Source organism: Prionailurus bengalensis, chromosome D2 (assembly GCF_016509475.1).
Source record: "Prionailurus bengalensis isolate Pbe53 chromosome D2, Fcat_Pben_1.1_paternal_pri, whole genome shotgun sequence".
Taxonomy (NCBI): domain Eukaryota; kingdom Metazoa; phylum Chordata; class Mammalia; order Carnivora; family Felidae; genus Prionailurus; species Prionailurus bengalensis.
Window position 1 is genome coordinate 48,001,866 of NC_057351.1, and position 27,848 is coordinate 48,029,713.

The window sequence follows — 27,848 nt, forward strand, 5'->3', positions numbered from 1 at the left end:
CTTTCTCGTCTGGTCTACTGACAGAGGCACGGCTGCAGCCTATTTAACGACCTCATCCCAGCTTTGTTGTGGTTTTGGGCGGCAGTAAGAGTGAGAGCTTTACTTTGCTGAGCGAGGCGAGACCGTAACTCTCCGAACCTCTTGCTCCAGAGCCCTGCAGACTCTCCCTTAACTGAGGACGGGCACCAGGAAGCCCAGATGTCACAGGATGGTACGCACACCGTGTCACCTGGAACCCCCAACGTGCAGCTCCCTCTAGGGACCATACCAAGCAATGCTCTAGCCCTTGGGTTTACAGAAGTTTATTAGAAATCTGATGCTCTGACATCACCCCTCGGGGTTGGCTTCTTGCGACCTGGGCATCCATTCCACTCTACTGGCTTGGGTTCTGAGAACAGAGCAGAAGTTTTGGGGTTCCCCAGAAGCCCGCCACGCCTATGCTGTGAGGGTGTTTGTGCCCATCATGTCCCCCTCCACGTGTGACGGATGCAGGAGCCCTGCCCCCTCTCCACGTGGGCTCCTTCTGTGCACCGGGGGCCTGCCTGGGACACCTGGCCCGGTAGGAGCTGGGGGCCGTCCCTGTCTACCAATGTTCTTCACTCTCCCCCGTGGACCCTGGGACCCCGAAGCTCTTCTTTGGTGGCAGCTAAACAGCTCTGCCGCTTCCGGCATCGAGGGTTCATGGGAACATATTTCTTTGTTCTTTTCTCACTTGGTTTTACAGGAGACCTGGGTTCGTGCAGGAAGAGGGCTGCTCATTTGCAACACCTATGGGATTCTGGCACAAAAGTGATGACCGGACCGGCTGTATTCCCACACATTTGCCGTGTAACTCCCAGGGGATGTGGAAGGAACACGTGTTTCTTACCCAGAACCTAGAGCGAGTGCTGGAGGAGTTGCTGTGGCACAAACTGGTCAACAGTGTAACTATTTTTTTGAGCTTGCCCATTCATCGAGCTTGCTTCCCAAGAGTAACGGGTCTGCTCTTCCTTGCCACAATCCCACGGACCAGAGGACGCTCTTTAGAAACAAATACCACAGTGAAAATCCTTTAGGGAAGGTCTGACTCGAATTTCTTCCTTCATTCTAAGCGGACTGTCACTTCCACAGCCCAGGGGCAGAGGGCTAGCCTGCCCGCCCCCTCTCCTATCTCCCCCCTCTTTTCTTCCTCTTCCCCCCCTTACATTTTAAACAAATGTGCATTTGTCACCTATTCTGCCACCACGCACCCGCACCCACGCGTGGCGGGGCCACCTCTCTGTGCTGAGTGTCTCCAGGGCACCACCCCCGTGGTCCCTGCCTGCCGGAGGTACTGTGTCCTGTGCTGCGGTCTTCACCGCCGGATTGTCGTCGGCTTTCAGGACCTTTCTGTTTACATCATCTACTTGGAATCTCGGGAAAGTTTATGTGGCGGGGAGGCAGGGAGTCCTCAGTGATGCTTCTGGAATGAGCCTCACTCATCCGGCCTGGTTTTCCCTGCAGGGAGCACAGTGTGGCATTGTGTCCCCGAGCGGCTGTGCAACTCCGGCGGCACAGGGCCAGCCCCAGAGCACGCAGAGAATGCGGCCCACTGCTCCAGCTGCCCCCCTCCTGAGGGCCTGCAGCCGTGCCTTCCCTGCACATCCTGAGCCAGCTCGGCTGGGGCTTGGGGTCTATGGCTGCCTTCACACCTGCCTTTGAGATGCTTAAATAGCCCACGCATCCTTGGGCCTTCAGAGCTGGATTGCGGCATCTGACGCGAGATGGACAACGAGGCCTTGCTGGGCCCCATGTCAGGAGCAAGAGAAGCTCATTGGCTCTTGGGGCTGGAGCAGCCTTGTGTGAAATGGGGCTGATGGTCTCTCTTGGGGAAAGCGCGGGGACTTCCCCACCCCCTGGCCAGGAAGGAGGAGCTTCTATTGGCTTGAGACAGCACGAGCTTCATCTGTGCCTTGCCAGAGGCGTCTCCAGGATCTGCCATGCCACTTGACGGTCCCAGAAGCCCAGCTACCACGGGGATGTCTGGTCACCCCTTGAAGCACTAACTTGTGAAGACCCCAAGCTCCCTGGGAGGGGGGCCCTCAGATGTCAGGAAACTCCAGGCAGGGCCATCAATCTATGCAGACCCCTTGCTGAGTGTCCCCTAGGCTGGAGCCTGCGGCTCAGAACAGGCTGGCGTCTGTGAGAGAGGACAGGAAGGTAGGGGCCTGCGGGGGAGGGATGATGGGGGTGGTGTCAGAGGTGGTCTCCTCTGGCTCGCTGTCCCCCCCGTCCAGGTCTTCGGTGAGAGACGGGATGATTCTGACCATGCTGTCTTCGAAGTGCACTTGCTTCTTCTTGACCAGCGAGTCGGCTGGCTCCAGGGTCAGCTCTGTCAGGGTATCTGGGCACTGGAGGGCACCGGGCTTCTTGGTCCCCTTCAGGATGCTCTTCATGTGGATGAAGAGGGAGCCGGTCCCCTCCTTGAAGGCCCCGTGGAAGGTGTACGTTTGCTCGGTGTCCCCAGAGCCAGTGGTGCTCACGGCACTGCCGGAGGGGTCCGTGTACTGCTCTGGGGGAGCGGACGCTTCGGGCTTGGCCTTGCTCTTCTTCCGCTTGCTCAGCAGGAAGTAGGCCAGGCCAGTGATGATGAGCATGGAGCCTGGAAGGGATGTGGGAGGTCAGCATGCTGGGTGAGTGCTAGAGAAGGGCCAGAGGCTGTCCAAGCCTGCTGTCCCAAAAGGCCATCGCGGCACCCTCAGGCCCTCCTGTGCTCCAGCCTGCACATGTGACTTGTCCTTACGCACCCACTTCACATTCAGGGGGCAGGCCTGATGCCCGGCTGAGGGACGTCAGCAGGGCTAGCGCTATGCTGGGGTCCTCACCCTCATCCTTAGCCAGGGGGCCCCATGCCTGAGGTCCCCCGCCTAGTGACAGCCGACCCCGGTGCAGCCCGCCTGGCCTCTCATTACTGTGTTTGGCCTCCCTGCTAGGACAGCGTGTCGGGCTGGACCTTCAATGGGTCTGCACTCTCTTCTGAATGCTGGGCTCCAGCGACTGATCTGGGCTTCCTTCCGCTCCCAGCAGCGGGGACATGCTCCTTCCTCAGCCTCCCCAGTGAACACAGAAGAAAGAGCAAATCCTATGGGGTGGGGCTGGCTTAGCATGGGCCCCCCTCCTGGGGACCCCCCACCCCCAGCTTCCAGGCCAGAGTCCCTCTGTCTCAGGCAGAGATTGCTGCTCTGGCCAGAGGAAGCCTCTGGGCGTCTCCAAGGAGCGGGAGGCTGTGGCTCGCTCTGGCCTCGGCAATGGTGAATCCTTCTCTGGAGTCCACTGAGGGCTGTGCAGAGTGGCCTTGAGATGCTATGACAGGTACATGAAAAGAAACCACAGGGAGGAAGAGGAAGCTCTGCCTTTCGACTTTGTTTCCCCGGGGCAGCTGGCTTCCTGGCATTTTAGGTGGGTCACGAGAAGGGACAGAGTTTTCACAGATAGGGAGGAGGGGAGAGGAGGGTATTAGCAGAAGAGGTCATGGACAACACCGAGGGGCGGGAACACGGAGTCCTGGCTTCTACGATCAGACACCAGGCTGACTAGCAGGCTCTGTGAAGTTGGAGTGGGAGAAGATGAGGAGGCTTTGAGGGTCTGCCCTGGGTCCCATCATGGCATACCTTCCAAACCAGGCTGAGGAGTTTGCCCCTGAGTGGGTAGGCACTGGGGAGACAGGGATGGGTTTGTACAGAGAAATGACCATCTCACGCCCTCCGAAAGCTCTGACCACACAGAGGCATTGGAGGACAAGTCTCTGTGGGTGCAGCCTCTGGATATCTACATGAAGGGACATTCTTGCCCCTTGACAGCATGAAGGATGTCTGACACTTCCTCATCCCCAAGATCTAGGCCGGAGAAGTCAATGGGGTCAGTGGGGGCCCCGGGAGCCAGTGTCCGTGAGGCCTATGAGAAGGGGATTCAGCCCTTCCTGCTCAGAGCCCGTCTGTGGTGGGGGTTGCTGGCCTCCACTAACTCCTGGAGGTCCTACCTGGGATGGTCACGTGCCAGACCAGGACAGGGTGGAGAAAGCAGGCCACAGACAACAGCATGTATGCCAGGAACTTCTGGAAGCAGCCCAACCAGCGGGCTTTCTCCCTTGCTTTGTAGGCCAGGGACGCTGGCCGACACCTGGCAGGAGGGAGTCCAGGATTAGTAGGAGACAGCAAACAACCCAGACAAGCCCTAGCAACAAGTGAAGCTGTTGGAGGCTGGGACTGGGTCTTTCTGTGTCCATGTTCTCTTTAGTGACCTCTGGCTGAACACTCCCCAGGGGCTGGTGTTCTCACCATGGGTTCCACAGTTAGGGGTCTTGTCTGAGTCCCTCCAGAGGGTCCACAATTTTTCTGAAGTGCTGTCTAGCCCTGCCTTTAGGTCAAGGGGGAAAGGAGCCAAATGATATCAGGACTCAGCCAAGACTGGGAAGGAAACCAGGGCCCCATTGGGAGGTCCCCTGTGGAGTGGAGAAGGCACACAGTAGGGGAGATAGCCTGCTGGGACAGTTGTGTTGACTGTGCACTGCACAAGCTGCCTGGCCACCTGTACGAACAGGCTGGAATCCAGTTATACCTTGCTCACGAAGTGTCACCTAGGCATAAGATGGCATCAGCCCGGAGGGGCTTTTTAAAAAACTGTCACACAAGGACCACACATGGGCCTGGCAGAGGCCTGATGCTGAGCAGTTTTCCTCAGGGGTGTTGCTTCCAAGTTTCAAAGGAGGAAAGGGCTTGCCTTTAGGTCTATCTCCTTCATCCTCTGAATTGGTCTGGAGCAGGGCTCTGCACAGCTGAATTCTGGCCAGGCAAGTTTGGGGGCAGTGGAGGGGCCTGGAGGATGCTGTGCTGGTCCAGAGCACAGCCCTCCACCACGGCCATGGCCATGGCTCATTGGTGCCCTCTGGTGGACGTTATTTTGTGACCAAACCTGGGCTGGGAGAAGGGAGTCCAGAGCAGGGAGAAATGCCCCTTCAGCTTCAGGGCTCTTCTCTGCCCCCTCTTCCCTGCCCCTCCTCCTTCCAGAGAAGTTGCAAAAGATCCCTTGGCAGTAACATGCATCAGAAAGGAGGAAGCCCGTGGCCTCAGGGCTGGTGACCTTGGGAGGCAGCTGATAGCCTTGCAAGGTACCAGGAAGGCTGGATTTGAGGCCTGGCTCTTCCCTGACTACCTAGAAACCCAACTGTTTAGGTTCTGAGAGCTGTGGTCCAGGGACAGCCCTTGGCCACATTGATGACAGCTTCTACAAACTGAGGCTTCCCAAGATCCTTGCAGTCCCTGACTTGTCCCTGGGTCTCAGCAGGAAAAAGAACCAGTTCTCAAATCTAGTTCTGCTTACTCCAAACCTGTCCGGCCTTCTGCAGGGTCCTCACCCCTCTGTGGGTTCCTTGGATGGCAGGTGCAGGTATGACCTGTTCTTGGTGGTGGGGACAGACTCTGCGGGGAGTTCTGGGTGGGAACAGGCCCTCAGTGAATGCGTCACTCTGCTCCCCTGGTTGGGAGCGGGGAAAGGAGACCACTGAGCCCTGCGGGCCTGATCCCATGTCTAGGCGGGGGCTGGCCGCACTGTGGGGACGGAAGCCATCCGCAGCGACTGCAGAAGCAGAACATCACCTGGGCTGTGGCCTCACAGGTGGGGGTATCTGGGAGCATCTGGGGCTGGGAGGTGGTGGAGGGGCTGCTCTGGAGGGTACTTACTGGAAGCAGATGGTCAGCAGCTGAGCCACAAAGTAGGCCCCTTCACACACAGAGATGACAGCTCCTATAAACCTGCGGAGGAGACAGGTAAGGGAGGTCTGGTGCCATCTGGTCCGCCCTTCGCTCTCCCATAGCCTTTTTTCTCACAGCATCCGGGGCCCCTGGCCAGGCACAGCCAGCAGACCGACCAGGGGTCTCCCGATCTGATGCTGCCACTAAGCCAACATCTAACAGGAGCTGCCTTCATGCCAGGACCTGGGCCTCAGTGGAGGGGTGGGGGCCAGGGCCCAGACATGGGTGAGGGAGTATGGGCCAGCAGGGGAGGCCGCCTTGATCCAGGCCCCTGTGTGGACACTGGCAGGCACATACTTCTACTTACTGTCACTAGGAGGACATTCACTGCTTGGCTGTAGAAACCTGAAGGCTGGATCTGTTCCAGACTCCTTCCCTTCTTCCTCTTTTCCCACTGTCCAAACCGTCTCCAGGAGGGGCTGGTTGTACTCCTCCCACGGTTTAGAGTCGCTCCCATTCTCTCTGGCCTCACCTGTCTGACCTGAGTTTGGGCACTGCCCTCTCAACCCCTGCACTGGTCTCCCCTTCTCTGCCTCCCTGATTCCCTGCTTCCCCTCTCCCCTTCCTGCCTCTCCACTCTGCCACTACTGGGCTGCCCCCAGGGCTCCTTCTGACACCTGAATGTGACGGTATTCCTCCCAATCCAGAATGCTTCAAAAGTTCCCTGTGCTCCAAGTATGGTCCAGGGGCCTTCCAGTCAGAATCTTCTGGGAAATATGTAAAATCATAGATTCCTGGGTGAGCCTCAGACTTTATATATTAGAATCTTTGGGAATGGAACTTGAATGTTTTGTTGGAGGGTCCTACTGGCCCATAACATGGAAATTTCTTAGCATGCCTTTAAAGTCTTACATGAACTTCTATAGTCCTCTGACTACACGGGAAGCTACTAGTGCCACAGGGCCTTTGCACAGGCTGGTCCCTCATGGAAAGACTCCCCTTTCCTCCTTTTGTCTGTCTGGGGACCGCTTGCTTCTCCCGGTTTTCCTGTGTGACCTGAGCCTCTGTGAACGCCCTTTGGCAGTTCCCTCTCTAATTCTTCCATGTAGCCCAGGCCCACTGAGGCTGGGGGCCGCGGTTTCCTCAGGTTCCTGGGCGTTGCCCCTGCTACTGACCAGCTGTATGCCTATAGGCAAGCGGCTTGACCTTTCTGTGTGTCAGTATCCTCATCTGTAAACTGAGGGTAATTACACTGCTTCAATAACATTGCTTCTAACAACTGAATGAATTGATATTTGCAAAGCCTTTCAAATGTGGCACATAATGCTCATTATATACATGTTAGTTATTATCTTTTTTCTTTCTCTGTGACCATTTAGTAATTAATCCCCATTCTCTCCTATTCTCTTTATGTCTCCCAGTATCTCCCTCTTACTCCTTAGCTTTTAAATTGGGTAACTAACATTTATATAATGACAACGACGCGCCAGCTATGTCCTAAGGGCTTTCAAATATCAATTCATTCAGTCCTTGTAACCATATTACTGTTGAGGCACTGTAATTACCCTCAGCTTACAGCTAGGGGCTTCGAGGCACAGAGAGGTCAAGATCCTTGCTGTGGTCACACAGCAGATCAGCAGCAGGGGCAAAATTTGAACCCAGCACTCAGACTCCAGAGCCTGTGTTCCTAACAAGCACACCAAGGTGCAGGCTTTGTAAAACAAGCTTCATTGCCTGGGATGGCGGGGGGGGTGGGGGTGGGCAAGGAGGAAACAGGCTTGGGCAATAAAGTGACTCACCAGACGTCCTGTCTGGTGCTATAGAGGCTGTGCCTCTTGAGGCCAGGGAAGTCTGCTTACTCAAGTGGGGCAATGAATCCAAGGCTACAGCCCTGCAGTGGCAGCAACATCCTACAAACCAAGGCCTCTGCCCAGGGCGCCACACAAGCCACGCAGACCCTTCACCTAATGGTGTGGCTGCTGTTTGTGGGTGCGTGTGAGGAAGACAGTGAGGGGCCTTGCAGGGAGGAGGAAGATGGGAGAGGAAGCCAGGGCAGAGAGAAGTGAAGGACAAGCGAAAGCCAACAACAGCTCAGTTCCTCCTGGAGAGTGTGAGGGCCCCGGGGACACAGAGGAGGGAGGGGCCGTCCTACAGGGCTGCGCTGCCTTCGAGGACCGAGGACCGCTCTGAGGGAACGCAGAGGCAGGAGTCTGAGATCTGCAGGGGAGCCTGAGTGAGTGCAAAGGAGGACGGCAGAGGAAGAAGGAAGAGGGAGGGTGGCGTTTAGATGGCCCTTGAGGTGTGGGTGGCTGTGAGCTCAGGAGGGTGGTGGCTGCCCGTCCCATGGGGTTATAGAGCAGTGCAGGGTGCAGAACCTAAGCCAGTTCACCGCAAGGGGCCGGGGGACCGGAGGCTGGAAATAATGTCTTCGAGGATGGGCCGCAGAGTGACCAGATGGGCACAGCGTCCTCTCAGGAAAGGGACAGAGCGGTCAGGAAGGGGCAGGGTTCTGGGAAGAAAGCAGTTTGCATTAACCGGCTACGGACCTGACCTGTTACAGCAGGATGACCCTACCTCTTACTTGAAGTGACCGTGTGGGTGAGCTGCACAACCGTGCGGAGAGGGGGAAGGCCGGGCCCGCTTCTGGATTCCGGAGAGACAGCGCAGAGCGGCGGGGACAGGCTCAGTGGGACATGGAGGGCGTTCAGAGCGAAGAGAAGTCACTTTCAGGCAGTGGGGGCTTCAGGCTCCGGGCAAGCTTCCCAGGGCAGAACGCCAGGAAGGAATATCAGGCTTTGGGAATGTCGAGGTGGGTGGAAAATCGCCTTGGGTGCTCACCAGGACGAACAACGGGCTAGGAGGTGAGGTGGTGCAGGTGAGTTTGAGAAAGAGTCAGAAGCTCCGGGGGTGGAAGCTGAGTGACAAGAACTAAAATGGAAGCCAGGAAATGGCAGAGAGTATGGCCGGGAGACCCTGGCAGCTGCTGAAGGTTCTGGAAGAGCCCTGTGTTTATAGGTGGCTAATTGCGTGGTGGTGTGGACATGGGCTGGAAGGGTGGAAGATGGGAGATGGTGGGTGTGACCCATCTAGCAGGTTGAAGACCTGCCCTGGGCAGTGATGAGGGTGGATGTAGATGGGGAGGAGAGGGAGGAGTTGCAAAGGCAGCCTGGCCACCCTGCAGGCCAAGTCCAGGCTCCCTGTGTCCCTCAGGATGGGGATGCCGAGAAGCTGTTCGGTCAGAGGCGGCAGGGACCCAAGGCTTTCCTCCCTCCCTGGGTCACCACTGCACAGAGATCTCCTTCCTGCCGGGAGGCATTTGCAGAGGCAGCTGGCTGGGAAGGATGCTGGGGAGGAGCTACATGGGCCCAGGCCTGAGTCTGCGCCCTGTTGCTCTTAAGTTTGGTGATGTGGCTGAGCTGCGTACTCCCTCTGAACCTTCTAACCTGAAAAACTAGGACAGTGTGCACTTCCGTGATGCGGTCAAAGAACATGATGTAAATAAAACCTTTTGTGTGTGTGTGCATGACATGTAGAAGGGCTCACATATATAGTCTCTTGAGTTGATTCCTCTCTCTTTAAAACAAGAGCTCAGTTAGTGGTTGCTGAATAAAGAAATGATTGGAAAGATAGATGGGTGGGTAGAGGGCGGCTGGCTGGCTCGCTGGCTGAATGGATGGATAGATGGATGGGTTGTTGGACGGATGGGTGGATGGATGGATGGATGGGAGGATGGGTGTGTAGGTAGATGAATGGAAAGAGAATTGTTTGATTTATGGGATAGTCCGACCAAAGCCCTGCCCAAAGCAGAGAATATCCTAGAAGCCCTCTCTACTTCTTCTACCTGTGGGATGTGACGGAGTTAGCATGGGAAAGGGGTGGGGGCTGCTCTGTGTTAGTCTGAAGAGACAGACTTGGGATGTGCCGAGCAGAACATGTGGGCAGGGAAAGCACATGCATGCATACTCACAGCAAATAGAAAGCCAGGCTTTTGAACCGTCCCTGGAGGAAGGTCTCAGTGCCCACGCCGATCAACACTAAGAGGGGAAGAAGAGAGGGGAGAGTGGGCCCACATGCTCCAGCCGGAGCGTGGCCCTGTGGAAGGTTCCTTGGCTGTGGAGTGAGGCTTCTCCCTGGGGACCGGGAGCCAGGGTGGGCTCTTCTCCACATGGCACAGGGATTGGTGGCTGGGAAGAGGCAGGAGAGCAGGGAGCCTTCTGGAGTGGTCTCTGGAAGCCAGAGGGGTTTCAGGCAGAACCCCAGCAGTGCCCCCGGGGCACAGATGCCTGTCTTCTGCCCACATGGGTCGTCCCTTAGTGTCCCCAGAGACAGTTCACACTGACGGGCCACCAGCCCCTCTGCTCCACGGCTGTCTTCCATGTGGCATGGCCTTAAGGGCCCTCACTGTCCTGCAAGCCATACCCGTGTATGCCATGTGTCTGGGTCCGTGCTTGGCCGTGGGACCTCCCCAACCCTTGTCCCCTTGCCTAGCTCACTGTTGTAGCTATTTCTGTGACCTCGTTTCCACTCGCTGGTTTCACGCCTCCTGTATCACACAGTCCTAGCTCCTTGCTTTGGCCCCAGTGCTGGTTAAGCCCCTGAGGGTTTGCTCGGACACAGGAAGCTGATTAGCCTCGTCCCTCCTCCTGCTCTTACTTGGCGGTTGGTGTTTGTGCTCAAGCACCTGACCTTCCATTTGTCCAGCGTGAATTTCTTCTCGGACTCTCCTTTCCAGACTTGCTGGCTCCGGGCTGTCTCCTCACGGGGATTCCCTTGCTCTTACCGCTTCACTCAATGAGCCGTGGCTCAGACCCCATCCGCTCGCTGATGGAAACGTTCCACAGACAGCACGGAGGTGTCCTGAAAACTTCCTCCAGGGCCGCATGGCCCAGTAACCAGAGTCCTTTCTGGTCCTAATTGATTACACTGCACCCTCTATTTCTTCTCTGGGCTCGGATGACCCCCTCTGCTATTGGCCGAATTGTGGCTTCACCTTGTCTCCCTCCCAGAAAATCACAGATGGCAGGGCTAGGCTGTTGTGTTTGGTAGCCTGTCCATGTGTGGCCCTTCACCTCTGCTGGTTGGGAGGCTGCTTCCCTTGATGAGTCCTCTCCTCCCTGGCAGAGACATTGTAAACTTTCATCCCCATGTCCTGAGACTTTTGTCTGCTGAAGAGCAGTGCAGAGCCCCTCACTTAGGCCACGGGCACCTCTCGCTCCCCCTTGGGGGGACTGGATGTGAAAGTGCTTTGGGGAGCAGGGCACAGAGTGCTTCCGTCCAGGAAGAGAGGGGCAGTGCCTGAGGATTCGTAGTGATGGAAGGCTCCGGTGTTCCCCTGGGCTTGGTCTGGAGCCGTGGAGGGCCCCGTGCCCTCTCCAGGTTCTAGATGTTCACTGGCTTGTACCCCGTGAGGGGCCAGGGATGCTGGCCGGCCACACACATCCAGCGGGTCGGCGTAACCTACAGAGAGCCTAATGCTTTCTGCACGGTGGTCAAGCTCGTCCTGGCTCCTCAACAGCAGCCCGAGACACAGGGAGGTATATACTTCCTACTCAGTCTGTCATCTTGGGTAGTTCTCCCAAGGACACATATCAGAAGGTAAACGATCTGCAGACCAAACTTGAGACTCTGGCTCTGGGTGATGGGCGGTTTCCTGGTTTCCACTGTCGATGTGTGTGTGTGTGTGTGTGTGTGTGTGTGATGTGGTATATACTGCAGGCAAATGCCCATCTGTCTATTCAGTTTTCACTCAATGCATGTATCTTGCCCTGTCCTCAGCACTTAGCGTTTGTTAACTTTCCAAGTCATCACAACAGTGCTCTGTGAAGGTACTAGTGTTACCATCCTTTTATAGAAAGGAAACTGAGGCACAGAGAGTGTAAGCAAAACCAACCTACCAACCAAGGTCATTCCTGCATTTCAACCTCACATCCGCCAGTTAATAGCTGAGGCACGCGATCTCTTTGAGCCCCAGTTTCCTCATCATCCCTCTTGCACAGAATGGTTATAAGGATTCGGTAAGCTAACTGATGCCAGGCACACCACAGTTGCTCAGTCGCTTGTTAACTTTCGGCGGGCGGCTTCGTTCACATTTGTAGATTCGCATGCTTTGTGGCCAGTGGCCAGCAGGTGGCAGGAAAGGGTCTTGGAAGCAGCCCTTTGCCCTGGTTTGTTAGGCCTGTGGAGAGGTATTTTGATGCCTTTTGATGGAAACAGAAGGTCAATAGTCAGAGGGGCATTCTAGGAATGCTGTAGAAACAGCACTGGTCTGCGATTAAAAAAACAAATCAATGGAACAGCAGAGAAAAGAGAGAGCTCTCTCTTTTCTCAGAGGGGGCCGTGGGCAGTCCATGTGGACTGAGGCTGGCGGGTGGGTCTTTAAATATCAGCCCCCACAGGATGGGCAGGGAGGGCCTTGAGTGTTTTGGAGAATTTGAGCAACATGTTCAGATTGGCATTTCAGAAAGCATCCTGACCTCGGGCAGACAGGGCAAGAGGCTTTGGTGACTGGCCGAGATCAAGCAGCAGACGTGAGGTGGTGACCGAGAGACAGGACCGTGGTCCGGCTGCTCCTGGCCTCCCCATCTCCTAGCACACTGGTAGCCACGAGCTCTGGTTTTGGCTCCTGCTGGCGTGCCCAGGTGCCCTTGCTCCCCTGTTTAATACTAGGGTGCCAGTAGGCACAGGACCCCAGGAGGGGAGGGCTGGTTCTGTCTGGGGGCTCAGACCGGGCACAGAGAAGTGCGTGCCTTGCCATTTCATCCTGGTTTTCATCTGGGTAGTGGAAGGTGGAAGGGTGGGACCAGAAGGCATCTGGGTTTGGAGCCTCCCTGGACGTGACCACCCAGCTGCCTCTCAGGGAGGTCTCAGCACGTGCCAGCACATTCCAGTAGGTCCCTACGTGCATCTTGTTTAGTCTGCACAACGTCCCTCATGTAACTTATGGAAAAATCCCAGCAAGCATCCTGGAGGTGCGGCACCTTGCCCGGGGCATGCTGTTGTAAAGGGCAGAGGGCAGCCAGAATCAGGACTGATTCCCAGGGGCTCCAAGAACCCCCAGCAGAGGAAGGACTCTGCTGACAATGGTGCTGGTGGGGAGGACATTTCCTGGGGGCCCTCACATGGGGTGATGGGGGTGTGACATGGATGACACCCTCGTTGCCATGGGCAGTGGACCACTGTGTCCCCCAAACCCAGCTGTGAATGGATTTCTCTAATGTCTGCCACAGAACGAGTCAGGAAACTCCTGCCTCACTGCCTCGATGATCTGCCGAATGTTTAAACTCTGGCTCAGTGTGGTAGTAACCCATCTGGCCTTCACCCCAGGCCTCTGGAAAGGGGCCGTCAGTCTGAGCAGAGTCGTCTTCTGAATGTCAGAAGTAGCCGCGGCTGAACCTCCTTGCCCAGGGCAGTGCCCCCCAGAGACCCAAGAGTTGTCCTAATAGGCCAGGGTCCAAAGTCCCCAGCGGTCAGCCTGCACCCTCATTTATGGCACATCCTCTGTGCCAGGCCTGGGTAAAGCACAGCGGTGCAAAGGAAATATACCCTGGGGCTTGGGCAGACTGTCGCGGACCCAGGAAATGAAGAGCGGGGGAGGGTGGGAAGAGGCCACGGCACCCCGGGAACAGGACGAGTGCTGGCTCCATTCTGTCTGGAAGCCGAGGACGGTTCTGCAGGGAAGGAAGGCAAGGTGATGCCAGAAGCGTGGAGCAGCATGAATAAGAACCTGGAACCGCCGTGGCTGAAAAGGGACAGGGCCTTGTCTCTGGGCTTCTCTGTGCAGTTTCTGGGACCAGGTAAGGTCACGGGTTCCACACGTTCCACACTAGGGCAGTGACAGTGTGGCTTCCTGGGCCCACACCCTCAAGTCCTCTTGTACTTTGCAACTTCCTCCTGTTCGTCCAAGGGAGCCAAGTCCATTGAGAAAGCTGTGCCTTGTGGTGCTGGGAAAACCCTTGTCCCTGCAGCCTGGGTGCAGACACGTATCCTGGGGATTGGACTTGTTTCTACGAGAACTTGCTCTTCTCCCTAGCACTTATCTCCCCAAAGGTCTCCCGGGCCTCTGAAGGTCACACTAGTTGCCATGACTAAGGTAAGTGAGCCAGGGATGGTCTTGTGAAGATGTTCCCACGGATCCCTGGGGCAGCCACACTCCCAGACACCTGATAAACTAATTGCTGGGCTCTATGGCAGAAAAGGAGAGTGGATGCCCATGTACTCTACACAGTTAGGTGAGAGAGATAGCCCTAACTTTAGCAACGTGATTTGGGGGTTCTTTGTTACAGTAGGATGTGTTAATGGAAGCTGCCCACAAATTCTTTGCAATGCCTCCCATCAAGAGGTAGAGTCTAACTCCCCTCCCTTTGAATATGGTCTGGCCTTAGTGACTCAGTTCAGTGGAATGATGTAGACAGTTCAAGGACTTACACTGCTAATTCACAAAGAGCTTCCACCCAGGCCTCTTAAAATGCCTGTTCTGTGGCCACCCACCCACCACGTAAGAAGTCTGATGCTCCCGGGACCATTGTGTGCAAGGAAGCCATGTAGAGGGAACGCCAGAGAAAGAGAGAGACAGACAGATACACAGCCAGCCCCAGGTGGTTCAGCCCTCTCCACCAGGCAGGTTTCCGTGAGGAAGTTCCGTGGACGTCCCAGCCCCAGCAGGTACCAAGTGGAGAAAAATGGACGAGCCAACCCAACAGTCAGAACCAAAGCTCCAGACATTCAGCCCTTGAGGAGTCATTCCAGCCACCCCATCGTCATGCAGCAAAGATGAGCCGTCTCCACTGTCTCTGCCTGAATTCCCGAGCCACAACATTTTGCGCGTAATAAAATTGTTGTAGCCTCAAGCGACTAAGTTTTGGAGTGGTTTTATTAGGTAGCCACAGAACTGGAAAAGCAGCTTATCCTATCTTCTTAACTACCTGAGGTTTTTGGCCCAGAAGTCCCTGTGTCTGGTCTGGTCTATATTCTGACTCTCAATGTTGAGCGTGCGCCCAAAGCCCCTTGGGCCTCTGGCCCTTCTCACCGGTCCTCAGCTTGGTTGTCAGAAAGCCAACTTGCGGGCTCCCAGGTCCTGTAGCAACTCTCCCCCTGCTCAACTTTGGGCACGGGCCGGGAGAGGCAGTTCATTAGGAGTGGGGGTGGTGTCTCTAGGATCCTATTCGCTGGTATAATAGCTTAGGATTTCATGCAGGATCGGTGAGGCTCTGCCTCCTCCAAAGCAGTTCCCTTCTGCAGATTCATTTTACAAAGGTTCCCAGTGGAGAAAGTGAGGAAAGCAAACACTGAGGCCCGTCTACTGCGGGAGAACGCTGTGACTCGTATCTAGCGCTCACCCCAGACAGCCACATCAGCCATTGCCATGGCAGCTCCCCGCCTGCTGTTCTCACTGAACTGTGCTGGGAACGCACTGTCTTTGGGAGGCCCCACAGTGCCATGTGATGCAGATACAGGACTCCAAGGCCGTTTTGACTGAGGGTCTAGAGCTTCCCAAATGTTTTTCCAGGGGACTAGTTTCCAGAACTGGTGTATTTCAGAAGCCAAGAAATGAGCATGATGTGTGGCCTTCGATTGGAAGGAGGGGTGTTAGGTGAAAAATGGGACGGGTGTGTGAGAAGTGGTTTGACCATCTTGTCTCCTGTGCGTTTGTCTTCCCAGGACTGCGCGCGTGGGCCACCTGCTCTCTCCGAGGCCTCTTGTCAGCCCCGTGGATGAGAATGGGTATAGTCCTTGCTTGGTGGAATCAGACCTAGGAACTCTGCCAGGTTTCCAAATTTAGGCAGGGCTGTCTATAAGACACAGAGAAGTTTCGGCATCCAGCGAAGCCAGGACTGATGTGAGGTGAGCACAAAATTTAAAGAGGCGCTCGCTCTAAATTTAAGACCTAAATATAAGGAGGTGCTCACTCCCAGGGTGATGCGGAGGCGGCATTGGCCCTTTTGTGACCATGGCAATGGGTGTCTCCAGCCCTGGCATCCAGAGACGCACATGGCCCAGGGTTTGGGAGCCTCTAGCTACTCCTGGAATCTGGCCTGTACTCCTGGTCCCCTTTCCTCCTGACAAGGCAGCCTGGCTGGTGTCTCTGCAACGCTGGCTTCACGGGGCTCTAGTTCAGTGTGAAATGGACAATCTGTGTCAGCAATTCACTCCGACAAATGGCCCTGAGGCCTTTTCCCAGAGCTGGGCGTGGAGACAGAGGAGCGGACAGTGCGACCATGGAAACAAACACCATACATGTCCCCAGAATCAGGGCTTCATTACGATAAATTCTCTGTAAGAAAAACTTGCCCCTAGGAACAGCCTTGATCCCTAGATGTGTTGTTGTCGTTGTCGTTGCTGTTGTCGTGCTGCAGGTGGGAGGGTGGTGCTGGGCAGAACTGCCATGTAACTACTTTTATACCACCATCAAGTGACCCATTGACTCCTTCCAACACTCCCTGTTATCTGTCCCTCAGGGCCCTGTTACCTCTCTTCCCAGACCCACAGCGCCACATTAGGAGCCCCCCACGCCCCCGTACAGTCTGCCCCACCTTTCTGTTCTCCCCCTCCTGCACCGTCCCTTGGAGGAGGCATCCTACTTGGTGCCCATTAGGGCCAGTTCTTCCTCCACAAGCATTTGTGGACAGGCCTGGCCTCCTCACCTTGTCCCCTGCCCTCTAGCCTCTGTCCCTCCTGTCTGGGCCGAGGCACGGTATTTTCTTCTCCCAGAGGCCAGGGCTTTCTTCTGAGTTGCCTTCCTGAGTGGTTTGTTCTAGTTCAGGTTAGCAGACTGGCCCGAGACTCTGTGGTGCACCGCTTTCTGGGCATCCTTCTAGGCGTCTTGATGTGCTGGTCTCAGAGCAGGGGCGGATGGGAGCTGTGCGGGTACTTGGCTGTGGCAGAGAGAACGTGAGGCCTGATCAGGAAAGCGGAGTCCCGGCTTCTCAAGCAAACCATAACCCTCTCGTCTGCTTCCTCTTCCGGAAAATGAGGGTAATAAAAGCATGCACAAATGGCTCTGAATGCTCAATCTTAGTACATTACAGAGTGCTGTGCAAATGTAGACGATGGCTCATAGAATTATCAGGAGAGGCAGGTTGTTCCTGCCCGAGAGAGGCAAGTACTCTCAAGGGGGAGGAGAGGGTTTATTCTCATCCTTTCCTTCCATTAATACACAGTGTTATTGTGGCTAAAGAGCTCTTCTCTGCTCACTGATGTTGTTCATTGATTTTTCTGCCCGAGGTCCCTTCTGCAGGCCTGATTGGGATATCAGTAGTCCAAATCCCCATCCATTTCAACATCTCTTGTGTCACGTCCTCTGTGTGACTTGCTAGGGATGCCAAGGGCTTAGGACCAGTGTGCTCATGAGGACGTGGCCTGTCCGTGGTGCTGACTGCTGAGGGGCTATCCTGGGGGCCTCTGGCCTCGTGCTGCTTTTGTCTCAGGACTGACCTCGTGGTTGGCTGGGGGTTGTCTGTTCCGACTCCATCACTGGGTGGAGTTTTGATATCTGTCTTACATTCAGTGCGGTGCCCTGATGGCAACAGAGGTCACTAGAGGTCACATTACCTGGCTTTTCACGCCAGGCAGCGATATTGGCTCTGGCTGCGTGGGGAGCAAGATGAGAATGTCATATTCACTGCTGCTGAGGGCAGCCTCATAACTCACCACGTCATGGTTGTCTCTCCTCTTCTTCCTCAAGTATGGTGTATCTCCTACTGGTCGTAGGATACACAAGGACATCTCGGGTAAGGATGTACCAGCTGATGACAATGGCTGGGGATGGTTTAGGTTCTGAAAAGGTCACAGCTCGTTGTAGAGGTAACAGCTACACTTGCACCATTCCTAAGAACATGAAGATGTTGGAGCCAGTTGCTAAGGATCCACTGAGATAATGAGGTAGTAGTTGTAGCCTTCTTAACCCAGGAGAAGCTTTGGCAGAGTCTAAGCCTGGCAGGGAGGTTTACCTGTATGTTGAGAGACATTCAGCTGACACATATGGGCCAGGGTTCAGAGACACTGGGAGAAAAGGCCAAGATTTTTTAGTAGAAAATTCTAAATATTCAATTAGAAGAGATTTTAGAGTATAGTGTGGCAGTGAGTACCCTTAATACCTCTCACAAGCCTGTTAGGGAAGAATTTCCCAAAGGCAAGATTTTGCACCCGTTCAATTTTCTAGACTAGATTCTTTTAACATGAGCTATAGACCAAAGTTGACCATCCAGGAGGTCTACTTCATCTGGCCTTGTAGAAGTCCTGGGGTAGATTGCAGTAATGCCCCTCTCTGTGTCCACACCCCTTGTTTTGTGACTTTGCAGTCCCCCGCATTAAAGCGAAGGCTGATTCCCCAGGCCCTCAAATCTGAGCTCAGAAATGTGACTTGCTTCGCGCAAGAGGATGTTATCAGGCATCATGCAAGCAATGATGTGAAATGGGTTTGTGAACTTGGTCTGCTCTCTCCTGCCTCTACCATCATCATGCACAGCTACCTGAGCCAACCTGCTGGAGCATGAGGCACGCAGAAACCAGAGTGGCCCTTGTATCCTTGTAATACTACACTCCCACCCTTCCATCCACCCCCAGACAACCACTGACCTGCTTTCTGTCATTGGAGATTAGTGTGCATTTTTTAGAAGTTTATAAAAATGGAATCATACAATATATACTCTATTTTGGCTGTCTACTGTCATTCAGTATAATTACTTTGAGATTTATCCATGTGGTAGTACATATCAGGACTTATGCCTTTCTATTGTTTATTTTTTTTAAGTTTATTTATTTTGAGAGAGAGAGAGAGAGTGCATGTGAGTGGGGGGAGGGGTAGAAATAGAGGGAAAGAGAGGATCCCAAGCAGGCTCTGTGTTGTCAGCTCAGAGCCTGATATAGGACTCAATCTAACAAACCATGAGATCATGACCTGAGCCAAAATCAAGAGTCAGACACTTAACTGACTGAGCCCAGGTGCCCCTACGCTTTTCTATTGCTAAGCAGTACGGATATACTTGGGCTGGTTTATAACTCATCTGTTGACGGGCATTTGGGTTGTCTCTAGCTTCTGGCTGTTACAAATAAAGATGCTATGAACATCCATGTACAATCTTTTTGTGGACATTGCTTTTTTTTTTTTTTTCTCTTGGGTATCAATAGCTAGGAATGGAATGGTGGATCATATGGTAGTTATATGTTTACTTTTTAAAGAAATTGCCAAATCGTTCCCAAAGTGAGTGTACCATTTTACATCCCATAAGTACTGTATTAGAGTTCCACATCCTTGCCAACACTCAGTACTTGGTAGAAAGCCATTCTAATACTACGTAGTAGTATCTCATTGTAGTTTTGATTTGCATTTCCTTAATGACTAATGATGTGGAACATCTTTTCATGGGCTCATTGGCCATCATGTATTTTTGTCAACTTGATTTTTCAGTCTCTTAACATTATATTTTGAAAAGTGAAGTTTTTAATTTTGATGGCATGCGATTTATCAGTTTGTTCTTTTACGGATTGAACTTTTGATATTATAAATAAGAAACGTTGGCTTAACTCATTACCTAGAGTTTATCCCGTAGTATAAAAGTTTTTTAGTTTTAGGCGTTCCCGGGTGGCTCAGTTAGTTAAGCTCTGACTCTGGCTCAGGTCATGGTCTCGCCGTTCCCGGGTTCCAGCCTTGCATCTGGTTCTGTGCTGACAATGCGGAGCCTGCTTGGGATTCTCTCTCTGCCTCTCCCCCACTCACACACACACACACTCTCTCTCAAAAATAAATAAACATTAAAAAAAAATAAAAGTTTTGTAGTCTTAGGTTTCACATTTAAGTCTATAATCCACTTTAGTCTTTTTTTGTGTATGGTACAAGCTATAGATAGACATTCATCTTTTGGTAAATGGATTTTCAATTGTTCACACTAAATTGCCTCTGTACTTTTGTCAAAGCTCTGTTGTTTATAAATGTATGGGCCCATTTCTGGACACTATTCTGTTCCATTAACCTATTTGTCTTTCTTTATGTCAATAGTGCATTGTCTTGACTTCTGCAGACTTACAATAAGTCTTAAAATCAGGTAGTGTTAATGTTCTAACGTTTATTTATTTTTCAGACAGAGAGAGACAGAGCATGAACGGGGGAGGGTCAGAGAGAGGGAGACACAGAATCTAAAACAGGTTCCAGGCTCTGAGCTGTCAGCACAGAGCCCGACGTGGGACTTGAACTCACGGACCAAGAGATCATGACCTGAGCCAAAGTCCGATGCTTAACCAACTGAGCCACCCAGGCACCCCAGGTAGTGTTAATGTTCTAACTTTGTTCTTTGATTACAACATTGTTGGGCTATATTAGGACCTTTGTATTTGCATGTGAATTTTAGAAGCAGCTTTCAGGTTTTGGAAAAAACTGTTGGGATTTTGACTGAGTTTGCTTTTAAACTGTATGACAATTTTGGGAAGAATTGACATCGGAGTAATGTTGTTTTCTGACCCATGAGCAGGATAGATTTCTTTATTTATTTAGGTCTTCTTTGCTACCTCTAGCATTTTTTTTTTTTAGTTTATTTTTGGGTCAGATTTATTCCGAAGTACTTCATATTTTTGACGTTATGTAAATCGTATTAAAATTTTTTCATTAAAAAAAACAACAAAAAAAAATTAAAATTTTCATTTTCTATTTTTTTGTTGCTGGTATAGAGAAATATGGTTGGTTATTGTATATTGATTTTGTCTTATGCAACCTTACTAAACCTTTTATTAGTTACTAATCTTAGGAGAAGGTCATTTGATCTTTTACTTGTAAGTAGCTGTAAGGTTTTTGGTAGATGCTCTTTTTAGGCTGAGAAAGTTTTCTTCTATACCCAGTTTGATGATAGGGTTCCTCATGAAAGAATGTTAAATTCTGTCAAATGCTTTGTATAATATAAGCTTTTCTTTTTCAGTTTGTTAATATGGTCAATTATATTAATTGATTTTCAAATGTTAAAGCAATCTTACTATTCCTGGGATAAACTCCACTTGTGTATGATATACTCTCCTCTTGACATATATATTTTTTGATTTGCTAAACCACTGTTTGGACTTTTACATCTATGTTTTGAGGGCTATTTGTAGTTTCTTCATGATGTTTTTGTCTGGTTTTGGTATTAGAGCAATGCTAGTTTATAGAAGAGTTGAAAAGTATTCCTTCCTTTTCAGACTTCTGGAAAGGTTGTGTAGAATAGATGTTATTATTTTTTCAATGTTGTAGAATTCACTTGTGAAGCCATCTAGGCTGATATGCCACTTTTGGGGGATGACATTGTTGATGGCTCTGCAGGGATCACTGATACTATTGAGGATATCACCTCTAGCACAGAATAGCATTCTTGTAAGGACCTACAGGGGGAATTTCTTCTAGGTCTTGATTTCAGGTCAAGGCATTTGCCCAAGGTATTTGCTTCTTATTCTTGCATTCAAAAAGAAGACACTTGCTCACCCTTCCATATGGCAGTTTCCTGGTGCCGGAAAACAATGGCCATCCCTCCAGATACTCTATCCATGCCACACAAGCCATGTTTCTTCATCTGACTTCACCTGGCCTCTGGTGATCTAGGAAGTCTTGGGGGGAAATCCGCAGAAGGCTCTCCCTCCTCAGCACCTGCCACTTATATCTAACGACAATCTCTTTTGATAATAGCCCTCTTCAGATGGTTGTTCAGAACTAAGGACAATTTTAAGAGAATTGCCAGCTGGTAAAAAACAAAACGAGACTCCCATCTTTCTTCTGATTTGATCACTACGTGCGGTTTAGAAATGATCAGTTTTTCTGTGGGCTGACCCTAATGACCCAACCTCAAACTGTGAAGGAAAATGTTATTCAGTAAAAGAGTCTTCACATTCTAAGGACTCTTCGTCCTCCCTTTGCAGCTTCAAGGGTCATAGATTGCCTTATTCCTTTCCTCTGGTCTTTCTTCTTTTTCCATCCTTCATGAAGAGCCCATCACTTATGCTCTACCAACCCTGTGTTCAACACATCCCTTTAAAAATTAACCAGCCCTGATTGAGAATATATGTGCCAGGCATTTTCATGCTTCAGTCATTGTTTTGTTGAATGTTCACAGCCCTAGAGGGTAAATACAGTCATTATTCCCATTTCATAGGTGAAAAAACTGATGTGTAAAGTGGTTAGGTAACACGCCTAAAGTCACACACCTAGTAAGTAGTAGAGAAGAACACAAATTCACCCCTCCAACTCTACATTGCAGCACTTGGTGCTGGGATGTGTATTTATTGGCTTGTCTCCCTGGTCAGACCATGTGCTTCTCGAGGGTAAGGGTCAGACCATCCTAATCTATGTGTCTACACGACACAAAATGGGAACTCAGCACATGTTTGCTGAATAAATGAATCCTAAATGGAGTTACAGATTCCTTGATTCTAAATCTAAGGAGAACACAGGCACAAAGAGGTAAAAAAAAAAAAAAAATGTTTGACCCAAGTCATATGATCTTTCAGTGCTAAGGGAGCGGAACAGAAGTAGGGATATCTCATTTACTCATTGGAACAATCAGATCAGAAAAGAAAAACAGTCAACATCCATTTGGAGGATCTGAAAACAATGTGGTCTTGCTTGGGTAATAAATTCACTTGTGGACATGTTGAAGTGCACAAAGCTTCCTTAGATGGCAGGAAATGGTCACGGGGATACACATTTAAGAAGGATGGAAATTAGCATGGAGGGCCCAAGATGGTTGCCTCAGAAGCATTAGTTGTTGTTGTTGCTTTTTTTTTTTTTTTCGAAGGCTTTGTCAGGGCTAAGGTCAAACTATGCATTTGCTGTACTCTTTAAAAAATAATGAGAACATCTGGGTTTAAATGCTTCTTTTGTCTTAGGCTATATTAATAAGCCAAATCTCCAGTCTGAACCGAATATTGGCAAGGAATGGGGCTTTGGGGAATGTGGCTCTGTCCTTTAGAGGACAGAAGAGGTTAATAGGTCAAAAACCTGGAACAAAACAAACCCTTAAGTGATTCCAGGTTGATCTAAAATAGTTGATTTGTGAGAAGGAGCACATTAGCCTGACAAGCAGGGCTCATTCAAAATGGCCCTGTCTCAGTGCCGGCCCATTTCCCAGTTGGCTGTGTGGCACCCCTCTCTTTGGAGCAGTGTACTGATGGTCCCTGGATGTTCCACTGCATCCCTGCGGGTGGGCAGACTGGACCCCCAATACCATACCCGCTGTCTACTGGCTGTGCGACTTCTGCCAAGCTACCCGAACATTCTGAGCTTCGGTTTTCTCATTTGTAAACTAGGACTAAGGTCAGCACTTGGCCCTCATAGACACTGGTGGGGCTTTAGCAAGATCATGACTCTGCTGTTGTTATCAGTTGTGCATCTCTGGACCCATAAATGGGAGGCCCTGCTGTGACAGTTCCCTCCGGAAAGGTGAGCAGATTTGTCTGTCCTCAGAGGAGGTCCAGGAGTGGATTTGGTAGTGCCAGTCAAAGTATGCATGTTCAGAGACAGGAAGTGATGAAATGTCAGTGTCTTTAGATTCAGGAAGTGTTTGGTCATGCTTACTAGGCTTCAGTGTAGCTGTGCCCAACTAGCTGTGACCCCACATGCCTGAGCCTGTGTGTGGTGTGGCTTCGGTCCGGCCTCTTTTGGACCCTCTGTGTGTTTTACCTCCCGCATCTTGCGGTAGCCAAGACATATAAAGATGTGTTCTTTAGCCGGAGTGAGGTGGAAGACACACTGTTTAAGAGTCGGGTGTCAGGAATAGACCATCACCAATCAGAATCTTGCCTCTTTGCTTCCTGTTTGTGAGACTCTGAATGAGGTGTTTCACTCCACCAAACCTCAGTTTCCCCCCACATACAGTGGGGATGGGGAGGAGTATGATGATGGTTCAAAGGGTCATTATGAGGACGAAATGCAACACTACCTTTGAAACAGGCAGCGCAGAGCTTGGCTCACAGTAAATACTCAAATAATAATGTTCATTATCGGCTCTCACACCCGAGCAGGGCTGGAAGAACGATGAAAGCCCTCAAGCGCTGACAGTGAGAAGCCTCAACCCCGAGCCGCCATTGCTCTGAGGAAAGTTGCAGGGGTCTCACCAAAGGGCCAACACAGTGGGCTCTTTCCATTCTCTTCCCCAGAGACTCGGGGCTGGGGCTGAGGAGTGGTGAGGAAGTGCATGGAGATTCTCTCTCAGGGACTAAGAGGACTGCCGAAGTTCAAAGGGAAGCCAATCCTGCTTTCCAAGAACAGGGATGGGGACCAGTCCTGCGGGACAGAGAAGGGGCGCCCTGTACCTCTGGGCTCCCATCTCAGTTACAACCCCCTCCCCAGGTTCCCTTTTCTGATGGTGGGTTTGTAGTGAGAATAAAGCCCAGGGTTGAACATCCCTTGGGGCCCGAGTCTCTAACTCAGGATGGCACGTCCCTACCTTTAGGTGGACACAATGAGAACCCGCTTTGAGGGTTGGACAAGTGGGCATCTGCGAGGGGAGGTGAGGAGTGCTCACAGTCTGTGTGCAGTTCCCCAGTGTGTCTGCTTCTCTGAGCGACTCCAAGAGCCACATCTCAGCAGCAGAGGCACCAGACATCACATGTGCATGCGCGCGCACACACACACACACACACACACACATATTTCCTTCCATGCCAAGGAGGTAATGCAAATGAGTGAAGCCGGCTAAGGGTAAGACAAATGTTTGTGGGGGGGGGGCAGCTCTGTGATGACTTGGAAACTTTATGACTGGTTCAAAGTCATAAAAAAGTCTCATGGGAGAGAATTTTCTAATTTTAGAAACACTTCCAGCTGGGTGCTGTCTGCTCCTGGCCTGTCTGCCCCTGTTCGGCAGTGGCAATGCTCTGTCTGTGCCCACTGGTGTTGTGGGGCTGGGCATGGGGGTGGGGCAGCAATGGCCCGTGGGACTACTGGACATCCTGAAGAAGCTTCATCCAAAGGGCCTGGGAGGAGAAGAAGAGATGAGCTCAGCTAACCAGGCTTTAGCCACTGGGCTTTGCCGTCGTGGTGGAGTCTCCTGGGGTCTGGTACCCTTAGAACCTCCAATAGTCCCAGATCCCATCTGCAGAGGGGATTGGCAGGTGGATTGGCAGGTGTCACCTGCAGGTGACACTGGGCAACCTTGGGCCACATGCTTCTCCTCATTTCTGGAGATGCCACGTTCCTTCTGACCAAAGGACCAGGGGCTGCGTTAGGTCTCCTGGGGTTTTTGTAAAGTGACAGCCTCTGTCTCAAGTCTTATTTCCTCTCTGGTAGCAATGCCCCTGTAAATGAGGCCCAGATTTCTCAACGGAGATTTCAACAAGAGGCTTAAGGGAATAAAGAATTTGCAAATCTTACACACTGGAAACGGGCCAGGAGTTTAGTGACGTTGGAAGAAACTTGAGATTTGCCCAAAAGCACCAAAGCCCCTCTCTCTAGCTTCCCACGTGCTCCCAGCACTCTAAAAAGCTCCAACAAGATTATTGGAAAGCCTGGCCATTAAAAGGCAACTTGTGGCCTATTTTTAGCCTGGATCTTATCAAAACCAAGAGGAAGACCCATCTTCAGCGTTAACAGCAGCCCTCTGCGCAGAGATAAGAGTGTGCTTAAGAGGAGGTGTGTGTGTGTGTGTGTGTGTCTGCAGACCCTTCCACTGACTGAGATAAATCAGACTTTTAAACTGTCTTTTGCTAGGCTATTAGAAAAATAGATATGTCTTAAAACGGCTTCCTGACAGGAGGCAGCTCTGGGCAGAATATCACCAAGATATCTGATAGCTAAAAAGGATACATTATAGTTATGTGAAAACCAAGGCTTGGAGGAGGGCAGGGTGGGCTCAAGATCAACAGGGGTAGACCAGGACTCGAACCCCAGGCACAGAAACACTCTATAGGTTTACCTTTCTCTCCCCAGGATGTGAAGTTGTGGGCGTCGGCATTGATTCCCTTATATGTAGGTAACAAGGTGGTTCTGTTGGAGGTGGGAGCTGGCTACCCTGCCAGCCCATTTACTCAGGACCCTCAGCAGAGCAATTCCAGACCCTTCCTGGTGTCTGCTGGGTGGGATTTCCTACTCTGAGAAGCAGGGTTTTTTTTGGCCAGAGTCCTGGCCTTTACAAAAGTTGAGGCACCTGAGCTCCAGACTTGCTGTCCCTGTGATCTGCAGTGTGACCTTGGGCAAGGTCACTGCCCCTATTTGGGCTCAGGTGCTCCATCTTGCAATAAGAAGGGTGGCATTAGAGCTTCCCCGACAGCTGACTTCCTGTGCTGAGGACCTGGATGCTAGAAGAGCCCACTGGCCAGCCTCCCCAACAAGCTCTGAACCATGTCATAGAGGCTTCTCCCAAGAGGTTTATGCCCTCAGTTCCACTTAACTCGGCTCAGCTTATGCATCCTTGATCCTTCAAAATACCTGGCCAGGAGGTCCAGATCAGAAAGTGCCATCCGAGGGGGTCTGGGTGGCTCTCCCAAGGTCACACATCAGCAGATGACAGGGTGGGGGGCTGGAACCAGCACTGTTGGAGTCTGAGCTGGGGGACATTTCCTATTTGCCAAGACCCATCCTGGATTTTGTGCAGTGGCAAGGAAGGACCTGGTGATCAATGTGTGTCTCTTCTTTTTCCTAAGGGTCAGTGGGACCAGAGCTAAGAGCTCAGAACGCTGCCTCCTCACTTCCCCCACACAGACTCTGGCCATGTGGGGCCTATGGGACTAAAGGTTGGGGTCTGCACTGGGGAAGTGAGCAGGCAGAACTCAGGATCGTGGGTGCTCTGGTTCTGCTCTGTCTGTGCTTCCAGAAAGTCAAGCAGCCTGTGATCAGGCCGGGTAAGGGAGAGGAGCCCAGGGTAGGGAACCATTTCTTCTCCAGACCCACACTGTGTTCTTGTAATCAGGCCACAGGGAGGGGGCTTGGGTTTCTACAGGACTTTCTGTTAATGAGGTGGGAGTGGGCCAAGGGAAGCCGGGGATCTCCATGTTTAGTCCTAGAGCTCAGCCTGCCCCAAGTGCTGGGAATTCTCTCTCTATGAAATAGGGCTGTGGTTTGAGCTCTGTTGATCATCTTTATAACTATACGGGGAGGCGTCTGATTCTCACATTGGCCTGGTTTTTTATACCTTCACCTTCAGACCCCACCTCCACCTCACAATAGCCCTCCAGGAGGTAAAGCAGACCCTCTCTACTCAGTTCCCAGATGAGGACACTGAGGGCTCCCAGGGTCACATGGGTGGTGGGTTACCAAGTGGAGATTTGGCATCAGGCTCCCTCACTCAGGCTCACCCCACTGCACCTGCCGCTGCCCTGCGAAACAGTGTTTCTTGGAGGCATTGGGAAGAAAAGTGAGAGCAGATGTGGCCTGATGTGTCCATCTGTCCCCAGCCTGCTGGCCCCCACCCCTTGAGCAGCCATGTCTGCTGTGTCCAGGGCGCAGGGGACTGTAGCGGGGAGGCGGGGTCTTACCTGCAGCAGTGGTGATGCCCAGGAGCCGGCAGGTGTATTCCAGCCCAGTCCAGAACATCTGTAGCTTCATGGTGCCAGGGTCGAGGGCAGGGTCCTAGTAGGGCAGGCAGCAGAAGCTCCGGCCTGAGATGCTCCTGGATGCCCGTGTGCAGGGGGAGGCTGTGGCTGTCGGCTCTGGGCCCCCGTGCCCCGGGGCCCTGCCTTCCAAACCAGTCCTGGCCACCACAGCCTGGCCGAGGTGTGAACAGGGCTCACCTTCCCGGCTCTGCTGCCTGTGCCCTTGCCAGACGCTCAGCTTAATCATTACCTTGGAAGAGTGCCCCTGCCGCTCCGCGCAGCTCCGGCCTGGCCCAGAGTTGCTGCGGCTCCAGCACGGCCGCTTGAGATCGGGCCAATTAGGGCTGGGCTGGAGGCAGCCTGGAGCTGGCAATTAACCATTTCTGGGTGGGAGGGGAGAGCCGAGGAGCCAGCCCAGGCCCTTCCTTACTGGTCAGCTCTGAGAAAGTCACACCTGGACCTCAGGCCCACGGGGTCCGGGGAAGTCATTGTCTAGAGGTGACCGTTTCGTGTGGAAGAGAAAGCTGTGTCTTTAAATCACTAGCAGAAACAACTCATGAAATGAGCTCCAAGCTTCTATTCTTCTGCATATAGGTGGATTAGAAAGCTTTGCAGCCACGCTAGATTTGGACTCCGACCAGTTATACTTAGCTCAGGCCCATAGCA

The 27,848-nt window shown here is 52.2% G+C and overlaps 1 protein-coding gene across 1 annotated transcript; it reads right to left on the minus strand.

Moving 5' to 3' along the window:
- Window positions 1–286: 286 nt before the first annotated feature.
- Window positions 287–27,834, minus strand: TMEM72 (transmembrane protein 72). The gene is made up of 5 exons (XM_043596882.1): window positions 27,126–27,834; window positions 9,676–9,742; window positions 5,697–5,768; window positions 3,998–4,137; window positions 287–2,620 (listed from the first exon to the last, which is right to left on the minus strand). The coding sequence occupies exons 1-5, from the start codon at window positions 27,193–27,195 to the stop codon at window positions 2,142–2,144; spliced, it is 828 nt and encodes a 275-aa protein (XP_043452817.1). The 5' UTR covers window positions 27,196–27,834; the 3' UTR covers window positions 287–2,141.
- Between the last annotated feature and the right edge of the window lie 14 nt (window positions 27,835–27,848).

Excerpts from the sequence above, each read along its gene's own strand:
- TMEM72 (XM_043596882.1), bottom strand. The coding sequence starts at position 27,195 with ATGAAGCTACAGATGTTCTGGACTGGGCTGGAATACACCTGCCGGCTC. Across the intron at positions 5,769-9,675 it reads AGCCTGGCTTTCTATTTGCT|GTTTATAGGAGCTGTCATCT; the intron begins GTGAGTATGCAT and ends TCTCCTCCGCAG. Across the intron at positions 4,138-5,696 it reads CTGCTGACCATCTGCTTCCA|GTGTCGGCCAGCGTCCCTGG; the intron begins GTAAGTACCCTC and ends CCCTCCTGCCAG.